At 34.6% G+C, this 14,097-nt stretch overlaps 2 protein-coding genes across 2 annotated transcripts; one reads left to right on the top strand and one right to left on the bottom strand.

The window, feature by feature from the left end:
* Positions 1-9,039: 9,039 nt before the first annotated feature.
* Positions 9,040-10,676, top strand: LOC145070878 (large ribosomal subunit protein uL14mz-like). Its single transcript, XM_079017837.1, has 4 exons — positions 9,040-9,161; positions 9,801-9,845; positions 9,915-9,994; positions 10,075-10,676. Exons 2-4 carry the CDS (start codon positions 9,812-9,814, stop codon positions 10,447-10,449), a joined length of 489 nt encoding a protein of 162 aa, XP_078873963.1. The 5' UTR covers positions 9,040-9,161; positions 9,801-9,811; the 3' UTR covers positions 10,450-10,676.
* A 564-nt stretch (positions 10,677-11,240) lies between these two features.
* Positions 11,241-13,582, bottom strand: LOC145070501 (small nuclear ribonucleoprotein SmD3b-like). The gene is made up of 5 exons (XM_079017441.1): positions 13,289-13,582; positions 11,929-11,981; positions 11,726-11,792; positions 11,588-11,644; positions 11,241-11,449 (listed from the first exon to the last, which is right to left on the bottom strand). The coding sequence occupies exons 1-5, from the start codon at positions 13,445-13,447 to the stop codon at positions 11,396-11,398; spliced, it is 390 nt and encodes a 129-aa protein (XP_078873567.1). The 5' UTR covers positions 13,448-13,582; the 3' UTR covers positions 11,241-11,395.
* Positions 13,583-14,097: the final 515 nt, after the last annotated feature.

The following is a 14,097-nucleotide window of genomic DNA, read 5'->3' as shown; positions in this document are numbered from 1 at the left end:
ACACTTAACAAGAGAATGATATATGAGAGAGGAAGAGGGAGCTTTAATTTTTGGCTACTCTTCTTAGGGTTTCATGTGGCTAAAAACACCAAGGGTGAGGCTCCTTATATAGTAAGGTGACTTAGAGCTAAAGCTAGGGTTTTAGGAGGAAACCCAAATTCCTTAGCTTAAGGACCAAGCAGCCCATAACCTTCCATTTAATAGCCCTTGGACGAAAATTCTAGGGCCTTCCTAGATGTTTTCGTCCAAGCGTCTTTAGGGAGGTTCTAGAGCTTCTTTCCTCAACTATCAATAAATTGTCAAACAACCCCTACACTTTTAATTAATTCAATTAATCCCAAAAATAATTCCAATTAATTTCTGATTAACTATTAATTAAATAATATAATTTCTAATTAATATATTATTTCCATAATACATTAACAAATAATAAATTCTTCCTCTTTCTCAATATGTCATCCTGTCTAGTTGCTAGTAAGAAGGCAACCCAGAAGGACTGTGAAACTATCAATTCAAGTATATACCAATCATAGTGATGAGCTTAGACACCTAATATAATAGTCTCCCAATTGGATAAGTCTAATAACTATAGTTGTCAGTATAACTTCAAAAACTGATTAGCAAATTGTAGCTCTCAAAGCTGCTAATGAACTCTAACCTAGTCAGTAATGTGTCCTAAGACAAGTGATCATATAATGCTCCATTCTGCAAGATATTGTGTGGACAAAAGACATGGAACTAATTTATTCTCATTGTCCAACAGTTTGTTTCTCGATTTCTGATTTGTAATGACAAAGAACTACAATTGAACACATCAATTGAATCCTTGTCGGGCTCGACACTATAAGTCAACACCAAATCATCGAGGGACCAAGATATTGCTTTTCCCATTTTAGGGCAAAAGGAACAGATAAATTTTGACTTATATGCTTGCACTATTTACTTGTCAAATCACGCACAACAATACCTTTTATAACATCAAGTTACTGATGCGTTTACGTATCATCAATGCACAGTCAACTCGTAAACAACAACTCATATATCTCCGTTTCAAGATTATAAGATATTATTGTCTCAGAATTACTCGTGATAAATTCCATGAAGTAGTTTTTGAGTGTGGGTTAATTTAATACTTAAATTCTTCATTTCAAAAGTACTCATGAATGTTGCATCAAACCATTGTTATGTCTAAACCCTTAGACAATCTACAATCCAATTCATGACAGTCTTGATTCATTACTAAATTCTAAAAGTGTGATCGACTATGGATGTTTAAATAATATAATTATTCGGGAAGTAAAACATGCAAAATGAAACAAAATAATAAACGATTGACTAAAGATAGTAAACAATACTCATACATAAATCTCTATTATTTAATCTTCAAAAGTCAATTACATTTACTTTGTTACAAGTTTCTAAATATCTATCTAACCACTAAAACTAATGTCATCCTTCAGACCAATGTTCCTTGTATGCTGAACGTAACCCTACTTAGACCCTTTGTGAGGGAGTCTGCAGGATTCTCTTCTGAGGATACCCTCTTCACGACGAGGCGTCCTTATACTCTATGTCTAATAAAGTGGTATTTTATGTTGATATGTCTAGATCTGCCATGACCTCTTGGTTCCTTTGTTAAGGCAACTACTCCTTCATTATCATAGAAAATCTTCATTGACTCCTTTATGGTTAGCACAACTCCAAGGTCTCTGATGAAGTCCTTCAACCATATAGCCTCCTTCGATGCTTCGCTTGCTGCAATGTACTTTGAATCACATGTTGAATCATCCACCGTTTCTTGTTTGGAATTCTTCCAAGTTACCGCTTCTCCATTAAAGGTAAACACCCAACCAGATTGAGAATGGAAGTTGTCTCTGTCTGTCTGAAAGTTGGCGTCACTATACCATGTTCCTCTCAAGTCATCATTGCCACAAGCACAAGGACCCAGTCCTTAGTTCTTCGCAGATACTAGAGAATATTTTTGACCTCTATCCAATAAGCTCTACCCGGATTTCCCTGATATCGACTAACCATGCTCAAAGCAAAAGCCACATCAAGGTGAGTACACGTCATAGCATACATGATTGATCCAACGGCGGAAGCATATGGAACTCGACTCGTTTATGTTATTTTTGCATCAGTACTAGGACTCTAAGTCTTACTCAACTTCGTAATATTCTGGATATGCAACTCTCCTTTCTTGGAATTCTCCATGATAAAATGTTTTAACACTTTATCCAAATACATACTTTGACTAAGTCTAATTAGTCTTTTACTCTTGTTTCTCAAAATCCTTATTCCCAAAATGTAAGCAGCCTCTTCCAGATCCTTCATAGCAAAACACTTTCCAAGACAGGACTTAACTTCCTGCATGGTTGGAATTTCATTTCCTATAAGGAGTATGTCATCAACATACAACAATAGAAAGGTTATTATACTCCCACTAACTTTGACATATACACAAGATTCATCTTCGCTTCTAGAGAAGCCAAACTCTTTAACTTTCTCTTCAATGCAAATATTTCATCAGCGAGAAGCATGTTTCAATCCATAGATTGATTTCTCAAGCTTACACACTCTATTGGGGTACTTAGCATCCACAAAACCCTCTGGCTGACTCATGTAAACATCCTCAACCAACTTCCCATTAAGGAAAGTGGTTTTGACATCCATCTGCCAAATATCATAGTCATGAAATGCAGCTATGGCTAGCATAACCCTAATAAATTTAATCTTAGCCACTTGTGAGAAGGTCTCATCATAGTCAACCCCTGGGGTTTCAGTAAAGCCCTTCGCAACCAAATGAGCCTTGAAAGTGTGCAATTTTCCATCCACTCCGGTCTTCTTCTTGAAAATCCACTTGCACCTAAGTGTCTTACGACCTGGTACATTGTCAACCAAATTCCAAACTTGGTTGTCATACATGGAATTGATCTCGCTGTCCATTTCCTCTTTCCACTTGGTAGACTTAGGACCCACTATGGCTTCATTGTTGTTAGAAGGTTCATCCAAATTTACCAGTGTACTATCACTGATAAACGTATCACCATCTGTAGTAATGTGGAAACCATACAACTCAGGTGGAATTCTAACTCTACTGAACGTCTAAGAGGTAATGACTCGTCAATTGGTTCAACTAGAATTTTTCCTCAGGTTGAGTGCTAGTATTAGAGGTTCCTTCATCGGTTGACTCTTGAATTTCTTCAATATTAATTGTACTCCTGCTGTCCTCTATTCATATGATCTCTCTCTCTCTCTCTCTCTCTCTCTCTCTCGCGCGCGCGCGCGCGTGCGCACGAAGGACTTCTCTCTGTGCTACGAAGACCATGTTCTCACTAGGTCTGTAGAACAAATATCCAAAGTACTTCTGAGGGTATCCGATGAAAATACATCTCTCATTTCGAGGTTCAAAATTGTCGTGAGTCTCTCGTCTAACAAAAGCTTCACAGCCCCAAACTTTGATATGTGCTAGCGAGGGAACCTTTCATGTCCACATCTAGTGATGTGTTTTGGCAACCTTCTTATTCGGGGCTAAATTAATAATCCGGGCGGCAATCTCAAAGGCATACCCCCAGAATTAGATTGGAAGTGAATCTTGACTCATCATGGAACGAACCATGTCCAACAAGGTCCGATTTCGCTTCTTAGCTACACCATTAATTTGTGGTGTCCTAGGAGGTGTCAATTGTGAAACTATTCTACATTCCTTGAGGTAGTAATGGAATTCAATACTAAGATACTCACCACCTCTATCATATCTGAGCATCTTGATCTTCCTGCCCAATTGATTCTTGACTTCTTGTTTGAACTCTTTGAACTTTTCAAAGGTTTCTGACTTATGCGTGATTAAGTAGATATATATCCATATCTGCTATAATCATCATTAAAAGTCACATACAATCTATTTGCATCCCTTGTAGTGGATCTGAAGGTTCCACACACATTTGCATGTATGAGATCCAACAATCCTTCACCTCTTTCACATGAATCAGTGAAAGGTGATTTAGTCATCTTTCCAAGAAAACAAGACTCACATGTATCATTCGACCTTAAGTCAAATGATTCCAACACTCCATCCTTTTGGATTTGGGCAATGCGTTTCTTGTTGACATGTCCAAGAGGACAATGCCACAAGCATGCTTTGTCTAAACTGTTAGACGAATCAGTTGTTAAAACACTATTACCTAAATTGTCTACAATCATCCAGCTTGAGACTTTCCCTTCCAACTTTGTTTAGGAGGACCTTTCCTCTTCTTCACTTTTCCTTGCCCTATGGCCAAGACAGGAGCAACAGCAGTAGGAGTGGAGGCAACACTTTTTCCCTTCATTCCACTTTCAGCAATTTACAACAGGTTCTGAAGTTGAGCCAATGTGGTCTCTTGGTTGTTTAAATGATAATCCATGATAAAATGATCATAACAACTGGGAAATGAGTGCAAGACTATATCAATAGCCAATTCCTCATCAAATTTCACATTAAGCTTCACCAGGCGTTCCACGTATCGTTGCATTCGTTGCAAGTGACTATTAACAGACTCTCCATCTTTCATCTTGTTGGTGATGAGAGACTTTACTACCTCATATTTCCCTTAACGAGCTCGTTGTTGGTACTTTTTCACCAAGTCCTTGTTCATATCATACGGTCAGTAATCCACATAGAACCTTTATAGCTCAGGAGTCATAGTAGCCACCATGATGCAAGCCACTTTGGTAGCATGATTATAGTGCCTCCTATACTCAGCTAGTTCTTCAGGAGTAGCTTTTGTTTTATTAATCTCGAAGAGTTCCTTTTCGAGCATATACTCCTTGTCCTCAAAGCGTAGAGCCATCTAGATGTTTAGCATCTAATCATTGTAATTGGTGACATCAAAGGTAACCATCGAGCGGATGTTCAAGAGTGAGAAATTGTTTTTGGAGGAGTTGTTGTTGGAGGAGGAACCAGAAGCATCGTTGGGAGCTGACATCTTGAAAAAGAAGAAGGACAAGTTTTGGTTAGATTAGAATATTCCTCAATATAACACTCAAATGAAATATTAAAGCTAGGATTCAACTAGACATTTCACAACTTAGAAAAGGCATGTCGTAATCTAATTGTAAAATAAATAAAGGTAGGTAAATGATGATTTACCAATTTCACCACGAAAAACAAAATTTAAACGAATTAGGTTTTAAATGAAATTCCTATATCTTTTGAGATTCATTGAACTATTCAATGGCATGTTTAATCTCGATTATGCTCTTCCATTTGTGATTGTGATACCGAGGATCACAAACAAGATGTGAATAACCATGCAAATTAGTTTGGTACTCTCGATGTCATTTATCATCTAGTTAATGTGTCGGTTAGCCACACGCGCTCCATCAATCAATTATAATTTACGAGACACCCATTGCCACCCATTATTAGTCCATATTAGTGTGCCTGTTAACCACACACGCTCCACTAACAACTTATATAAAGTGCAATGTGTAATTTCATGGATTAGCATCAAATTCACATTTTTCCTAAATTAACTAAGATTGGTAATTTTTTTAAAAAAAAAATTAGTTACTTTATAATTTCATTAAACTTATTAATGAGAATTGATTCTCCTATCAAATTCGTTCGGCTAACGACCCTCCACCAATCAAGGGAGCAGCGGGTAAGAGTGGATACCTAATGGCGGTCATTTTATAGGTTGCTTCCTTAAACTCCCCTTATAGATCGGCTTTGTGAATGAGACGTACTAGTGGTTCGACCGAGTTGTCTTATATATATATATATATATATATATATATATATATATATATATATATATATATATATATATATATAACCTTTTAATGTTACATGTAATATAAGGTTGTATTTTTAAAACTTTTCAAAAATACTAGGTTATATTTAAAAAATTTCAAAATTAATATTCAATTAATTAAATTAAAATATAAAATCAATCATGAATTCAAGATAAGGATATCAAATTACATTTTAGAAAATTCAGATTTATAGAATTAAACAATACTATAAAAGGTAATTGATAGGTGCATTTTATGCACCTATTTTGCATGTTTATTTCCGTCCTTTCATAGCATTCTACTTCATAATTCTTGTATTTAGTTAATTATTAGGGCAATTGCATATTTCTTTAAGAATGTCTGATACTTCACTATTTTTGATTTATTTTGCAGGCATTATGGAGCGTGGAGCTTGGAAGCATGGAGCTTGGGAGCATAAAAAAAAGATGAACCGGTCATGCAATGGAAGAGAACAAGAAGACAGAACCCGAGTCATTATGCATTATCATCATAGCAAAGGATTACATTTGAAGCACGGTTCTTGTCACACTGACATGGGTCATGTTTGTCTTTTCTCATCTTATATTTAGAGCAGCATGACTCATGGTGAAGCTAGACTAAAGATAGAGCCAACAGTGAAGACTTATTGGACTTTTAGCAAAAAGCATGGGTCATGCCAAAAACACATGGTCAAAACAAATGGCCATGCCAAAAACGCATAGGCAAAAGGCATGACCATGCTAAAAACGCATGGCCTTATGGAAAGCACGTGAACATTAATAAAAACAAGTGAAGATGTCGTCATTTCGGAGAGGACAGTTTCTGGAGCAATTTTGGGCGATTTCTTGGTGTTTTTGAGAAGATCTAATCATTACAAACACTTTAGATTTCATTTTGTAAGCATTAAACATTTCCAATTCCATCTTTTTCCTTGATTGATTTGTTCTTAGCCATGTGTGGCTAAGAAACCCTAGTTTCTAGTTCTTGTTCAAAACATGTTGATTGCTTGACTTGAAGCATATGATTTGATGTTTCATTTGTGATTCTATTATATTGATTATGTTCTTGTTTAAACTAGAATCCTTAAACTTGATTTGTGTTTGATTGGCCACTTCCATGGATTGAATTTTTGTGTAGTTAATTAACTTTTAGGGCACCTAATCGTTCTATAAAGTTAATGATTGGTAACAAACAATAGGTTTCCTTATTGTAGAACATTAATCACATGTTTTCACACTTTCGAGCGTATGAGAAGAAATGAACATTGTTGGGAAGCTTGTACAAGACTTAATGCAGTTTTTCAATACAATCTAAGAGCGTGTTTAGGTTGAATTAGTAAAGCTAGGTCTAGTCAAAGAGCGTGTTTTGGTTAGATAATTTGGCAAGCGAGAGTAATTAGAGCGTGTTAATATCTTTCAGTACCAACTTAGATTAGCAATCACAAATTACATCAAGTCATAATCAGGTTAAATGACAGCATTAAGAACTAGAACTGGAAGCACTTTTACAACTTGTTTACAAACCTATTTCATTTTCTACATTTTTCAAAGTTGATTGTTATTTTCATTATTTGACTTTTGCAAACAAATCCCCCTTTGTGACAAAAGTACCTTGCGCAAAGAGGTATAAACTTTTATTTCGTGTCTCTGTGGTTCGACCCTGCTTGCCTTGTACTATTTTTTTAGTGCATTAAAGCAGTGTATTTGGAGTCTATTGTACCCCTATCATTTGTTGGGTTTGACACGCCTAACAAATTGGCGCCGTTGCCGGGGACACAATGTTATTAATTGTTTATACCGAGATTTTTGTGAGCAGGTACATCTCTATAAAAAAACGAAAAAAAAACAATAACAAAAAGTGTGGCTCGGAGATGAACACTCCTTACATTAAAGACCAACTTTCTGAGCTAGCCCAAATTGTTATGATGATTGGAAATGACCAGCGTATGTAGCCCAAACCTATCCTTTGTGATTTTTGCACTCAAAATGGACATGACACCAACATGTGTCCATATTTACAAAGGGAATGAGAGGAAGTGAAGGAAAGGGGAAGCTACTACTGGCCAAATCAATGGAGTTATGATCAACCTCAACATGATCAATGGTGGGGAAACAACCAATGCCAAAACCCATACCAAGCTTGGGGAAATGACCAATACCAACCAATTCCACAGTTCCAACCACCATATTTTGCACCTCCCCAACAAGCTGAAACTTCGAGCATGTCCTTAGAAGACATTGTGAAAAGTATTGCAACTACTACCCAAATCTTCCAGGAAACAACCAAAGCTAGCATCAAAAGCTTAGAGGAACAAATTGCACAACTTGCTCAATCTGTGAGTATATTGGAAACTCAAGGCAAATTACCATCGCAGACTGAAGAGGACCCAAGGCATACCGTTTCTACCGTTACCTTGAATGATGGGAAAATTTTTGATGACCCAAGATTGCAATTTGAAGACTGGGAGGAGGAGGAAAAAGTAGAAGTGGAGAAGGTTGTCAAGGAAGAAGTAGAAATAGAGAAGGATGACATGGAAGTTGTAAAGGATGTATTGGAGGTTGACGAAAAAGAGACTGTGCCACCCACTACCAATGAGAAAATCATATCACTGGTAGACCAACTATTAGAGTCGGAAACGATAAATCTGTGGGACCCTTTAAAGGATACATATCCCGAGAAGGAAGACACCCAATCAGTCATCAACTCAACCACCTTATCAAAAGAAAAAAAAAGTCACTAAGACTAAAACACACAGAAAATGAAAACCAAACAGGACCAAACACAAACAATTTGATAGTTGTACTGAATCAGTATAATTTAACAAATCAAATAGACCAATGTCTAATTTTATCTATTGAATTAGAAAAAACTAATCGATTAAAAATAAATGTTACTCCCTCCGTCCCAATATTATTGTCCACAGACAAAAAACACACAGATTCTGAAAAACATTAATTACCACTAATGTTATTTAATAAACTGACAGTTTTGTTCTTACGTTACATTTAATGCTTAGTTGGTTAAGTAATAATGAAGGGGTATTTTGATAAAAATGTTATTCATTTTTAGAAGTGGACTATTATTTTGGGAAAAAAAAAAATAGACTATAATTTTGCGAAAGTATTATATACACTCACAGGTGCCATTAAAATCCGCTCGAAGCCTATTAAAATCCAATTATGGCACCAAAGGCCCTCAATGAGTCAATGGGTTTTTGGATTATGTTAAATCAGTTTTTAATACATAGAATTTGGGCTAGCTTCTAAAAGTTTTATATACATGAATAATTTTAGGCCCAACAAATATCAAGAACAATCGGACACGAACACTAGACCAGAACACGAAGCTCTGTCTCGGCTTCTTCCATACTCACCTCTCTAACTCAAGTAAGTTTCAACCTAATTTTGCTTTTTTATTTTGTAAACCCTAAATTACTTGTTGGATTAGTATTATGGTGTATTATATGTTAATTACTTGTTTGGATCAGTGTATATAGGCTCTCACTTTTAATTTTTGTCGCTTGTTTGAAGTCATGAATTTGTGAATTTCGTGCCATGAACCAATTTATATATGAACCTCAATGTTAACTGTTAAACAACTTAGCCGCGACACCTTAGTAGGCTGTTCTATAACGTCAGCTTACCTGATGATCCCTGGGCGATTTCTCTTTTACACAGCATTTGTTTATCACTTTTACTTATTTCCCACTACAGATATGTCGTTTTGATAGTTTTCTGTTAATTGATATCGCTTTTTAATTTGATTTACCAACAAATTGCTGGGTATCAATGGTGTGAGATCAAATGGAGCACAGCTCGTTAACTCAACTTCAATCGATTTGGAGTTTTTGGATTTCTACATTGTGAATTTGTTTGAACACGTTAATATATTAGTATATTTGTCTTGTGAAAAGCCCTAGGATGGATCAACATTACCTAACAAAGTTACGCCCATGAGATGTTTGATGAAATGTCTCAACAGAAAACATGAAACTTAACTCCGAAACTTTCATCTGACATTAACAGGTAGCTCAAAAATGGCAGCAAGTTCTTTTTCCAAATGTTTTCGTGGTAAGTTTTGAATCTTGTCTCTCAACAAACTTTTCCATTTCATGATTCTTTCTGACCTATTTTGTATAGTGGGTCATTCTTTGTTGTCTTCCAGTATCCAAAGATCATCATCATCACAAGAAGCCACCTGCAACAATCTCTTAACTCAGGTTTTGTACTTTAATGTATAAAGTTTGAACCTTTTTAAACCATTTTACAAAATCTTGAATCTTTTTGTACTTTTCAACAGCAAATAAGGACATTCATACAGATGAGGACGAATCTGAAAGTTGTAGATAACTCAGGGGCAAAACGGGTAATGTGCATACAAGCTTTAAAGGGGAAGAAAGGGGCAAGATTAGGGGACACGATAGTTGCATCAGTGAAGGAAGCACAACCTGGTGGGAAAGTGAAGAAAGGGCAGGTTGTTTATGGTGTGGTTGTTAGGGCAGCTATGCAAAAAGGGAGGTGTGATGGAAGTGAAGTGAAGTTTGATGATAATGCTGTTGTGCTTGTGAATAAACAAGGTGAGCCTATTGGGACACGTGTCTTTGGACCTGTCCCACATGAGTTGAGGAAGAAAAAGCATGTTAAGATATTGAGTCTTGCACAACATATTGCTTGAAAAGGTATTGGTTTTTTACCTTTTTATGTGAAAGGTGAAATGAATAAGATTTTTCAGGATTTTTTTTTTTTTGGAACGAAAAGTTATGGTATTACTATTATGATGTTAGTATTTATCTGATTTAGTCAGTGTATTCTGTTTTTTAGAATGATTCTTGTTAAATTACTTGGATTTTAATTGTGACAGTTAAATTGATGTTATGGATAAGGGGTTGTTTCTTTTTTTCATTGTTAAGTTCTGAATGGGTAAGGTGTCCTAATGAGTAATGTTTGTTTGGATAAAGTGTTTTATACCATATGGTCTTGACTTAATGAAACTAAATAATCAGTTTATCCTTGTATTCCAAAAAGCTAATTTCAGAACATTCATAGTGGATGAAAAAGTTTGATTTTAAACTGGTTAACCCCAATTTTTATAGTGGATTATCAAATTACAATGTCTTAATAAGAATATAATCTAAAACTACGCAACATTCACTTATATTTTAAATTTAACTTTTTCCTATCTCTTTTCTTTTCGATTCTAAATTTATCACAAAAAAAAATATTAAACATTTCATAGTACGCGTTTCTCAAAACCCTACGAAATTGTCGAAACAAATGGTCGTTTTGTTCTTTAAATCTTGGAAAGATAAATATAGTGTTAATTTGTGTCTTATTTTCAAAGTACATTCCTAATTTTTTATATTTAGCCCAAACTTAACAGGTTCAAATTCAGAAAAAAGGTGGTTTATTTCTTTTTTCTTTTTTTGCTCTATTGCTCTTTCAAAACATTTATACGACTCACATATCTAAAACAACATGGCATCATACACTCTTAAAATTTAAACATCGATTCAAATCTTACATACTCAAATGGAAAACCTGATTTTACTCAAAACATGTCTTTCTTTTTTAAATTGATAATACAAATATTTGATTTTACTTTAATTCTAAAACAGATCAGATCACCTTCCTCTTCCACCACCAGGAAGCCCACCTCCACGCCCTGCAGCTTGAGCCTGCATAACCATTACTCCATTACTTCCAACAACTTTAAAAATAAAAAATAAAAAATGCAAATAACATTTTTCAAAAAAAAAATAAAAATATATGCACTTGTTTTTTTATTTATTTTTCAAATTAACTGTAATACTTACTCGAGCTCGCATAGCAACAGCGCGTCCCCGACCAACACCAAGTGCTGAACCCTTACCCTGAAAAAACAAAAAAAAAATATTTACATTAATAATAATAATAAAAATAATAATAGCAATAATAATAATAATAATAATTACCTTAATTCTAGCTTCTAAACGCTTGAACATAGGAGCATTCTTAAGCATGTCTGGTATGATCATAAACCTGCAAGATTTATTTATTAGGAATATTTTAACATTTCCACTAAATAGTGTAAGAAAAAACAAAATATTATTGTAAATAGAGAGAGAAAAAAAAGGGTATAAAAATGAAAACTTGTACTCAAAAAATCATTTCAAACCTGACTTTGCTGCCACGAATGAAGACATGTTCAAGTTGAGCCACCTTCCCATCCTAAAAATGTGCACAACAATATCAAGCTAAATGCTTTTCAAGAATATAAACTTAATCTCACAAAAAGAAAAAAAAAAGTTCATGTTTAAAGTTTTGTATATATGTTGAGCACAGCTACAAATGGTTGTTTCTTACAAAAACTGGATTAACCCATTCAGCCATAAGTTTAACTAGCTTTATGCTTCATATCTTCTACATATTTCTGATGACATGTTTCTTATAGTAACAATGTTTCATAAAAGCAACACAACAACTAACAGACAAGGATCTTGAAGTACAGTTTTCTAAAACAATTTTTAAAATCGCATGCAATATTCTCTCATAAAGAAAGTGACAGGTAACATTCTAGCAAAACAAGAAGTTTTTCCTTCAAGAAAACTTGTGTCATTTGCAATTTTCTTCCACTCCATAATTTCTAAAGTTTAGTAATTAGTATTATGACTTATGATTAACTAAACATACCAGTCAAAACATTATAAGAATTACACTCACAGAAATTTTGCAAATATATGGACACAAGCAATCAGTAAGAAAAGAGAACTGTATTAACCTTGGAATATACAAGAAAATTAAAGAGGGTACTAATCTGAGTGCTTCAAAATCCTATCTGTAGGTGAGAAGTCAGTGATAATGGTATACAAAACGGTAACTCCATGGAAGAGAAGAGATAGTGACAGTGGAAAACATGAAACAATACCTATTGGTGATTGCAACTAGGAAATGGAAGTCACACACCAACACAACAGAAGAACAATATATTGGCCTATATCAATATCTAGACTAACAAAAAAGAGCACTCCAAAATCTAAACCTGCTAGACCTATGAAATCTTAATCCATTTTCGTGACTATGAAAATTACACAAACGAAAAGGAGTATGGTCATATACCCTAATGGTGGTAAATCTCCAAAGCAGATATAATTCGAAAAATAGTTTCCAGAATTTCATATTGTTCTACCAGACAATTAGATAGAATTTCTCTATGAATAAAAATAATCTGAATTTCTGCTATACAGTGGAGGTACTGTCAATGCAAACTTATTTTAACACAATTATTATGGGTTCAAGCACATTCTTGAAGATATTGTTTATGGTATAGGGTTTAGGAACATTCCCGAATTGTGCCAGCATTTGGTTGTATACAATCATAAAATTTTACCCTTTGCAGAGCCACCCCGAAAAAAAAAATATTAGGTTTCGAGTGCCTAACGAAACCCCAGAAAACGCAAATCGAGAAGAGATAAATCAAGCGAGGAATTAGAAACTACAAACAGGTTGCATTGAGATCAAGAATCAGGTGTACTAACCTTAGCAGTGAAAGTGATGTTTTCTAGTTGGCAATTCCAGTTATCTTCGCATTCTATCATGCTTCCTCTGTAAACTTCACCGCTCTTGAGTTCTACCGTCACTATGTGTCCGGCAGCTTCGTGCAGCAGCTTTACCGGAATCCCAAGGCTCCGACTCATCCTGGCCTGATTCTTTGTCTCCCTGTAGAATCGTGTGGTGATCGGCGGCGAGGGTTGCGGTTGAAGGGTTTTGAAAGTGGAGAGTCCCGCGATTGGTCTATTTACAGTGAATTAAGGTCAAGGGCATTTTCGTCAAACGAACAAAATTCTTTTCTTCCCGTCAATAGCATATATTAGGGTTTTGGCTGTGTGACGTTATTAAATTGTTAATCCAACGAGTATCCATATCATTTTGTTTCTTAGAGATTTTTCAAAAAACAAAAACACACATAAAATTTAGGTATGTTTGGCATGTATCGTTTGCAAACTTCTAACTTTTAACATTTAATAAAACGTTACATTTTAAACAAAAATTCTAACTTTTAACATTTAATAAAACGTTACATTTTAAACAAAAAACATCGTTTGACACTAAATGTTTTTAGCATTTAGTTTAAACAATACTTTAAATCTAAAAGTTATTAAATATATTAAAATATAATTTAATAATTATATTAATATTTAAAATAAAAAAAATATTTTTTAATTTAATTAAAAGTCATTACGTACTTGAAAACGACAATTAAATTAAAAAAAATACAAAATAAGTCTACTTTCATAATTTATTCTTTTGCCTCAAACCTATAGCAAGTTTGTCTCCCGAAAGATGT

This window comes from Lactuca serriola, chromosome 8, assembly GCF_051521515.1.
Source record: "Lactuca serriola cultivar US96UC23 chromosome 8, Lser_US96UC23_V15, whole genome shotgun sequence".
Taxonomy (NCBI): Eukaryota; Viridiplantae; Streptophyta; class Magnoliopsida; order Asterales; family Asteraceae; genus Lactuca; species Lactuca serriola.
The sequence above is the reverse complement of the archived record's forward strand: the minus strand, read 5'-3'. Positions and strand labels throughout refer to the sequence as shown.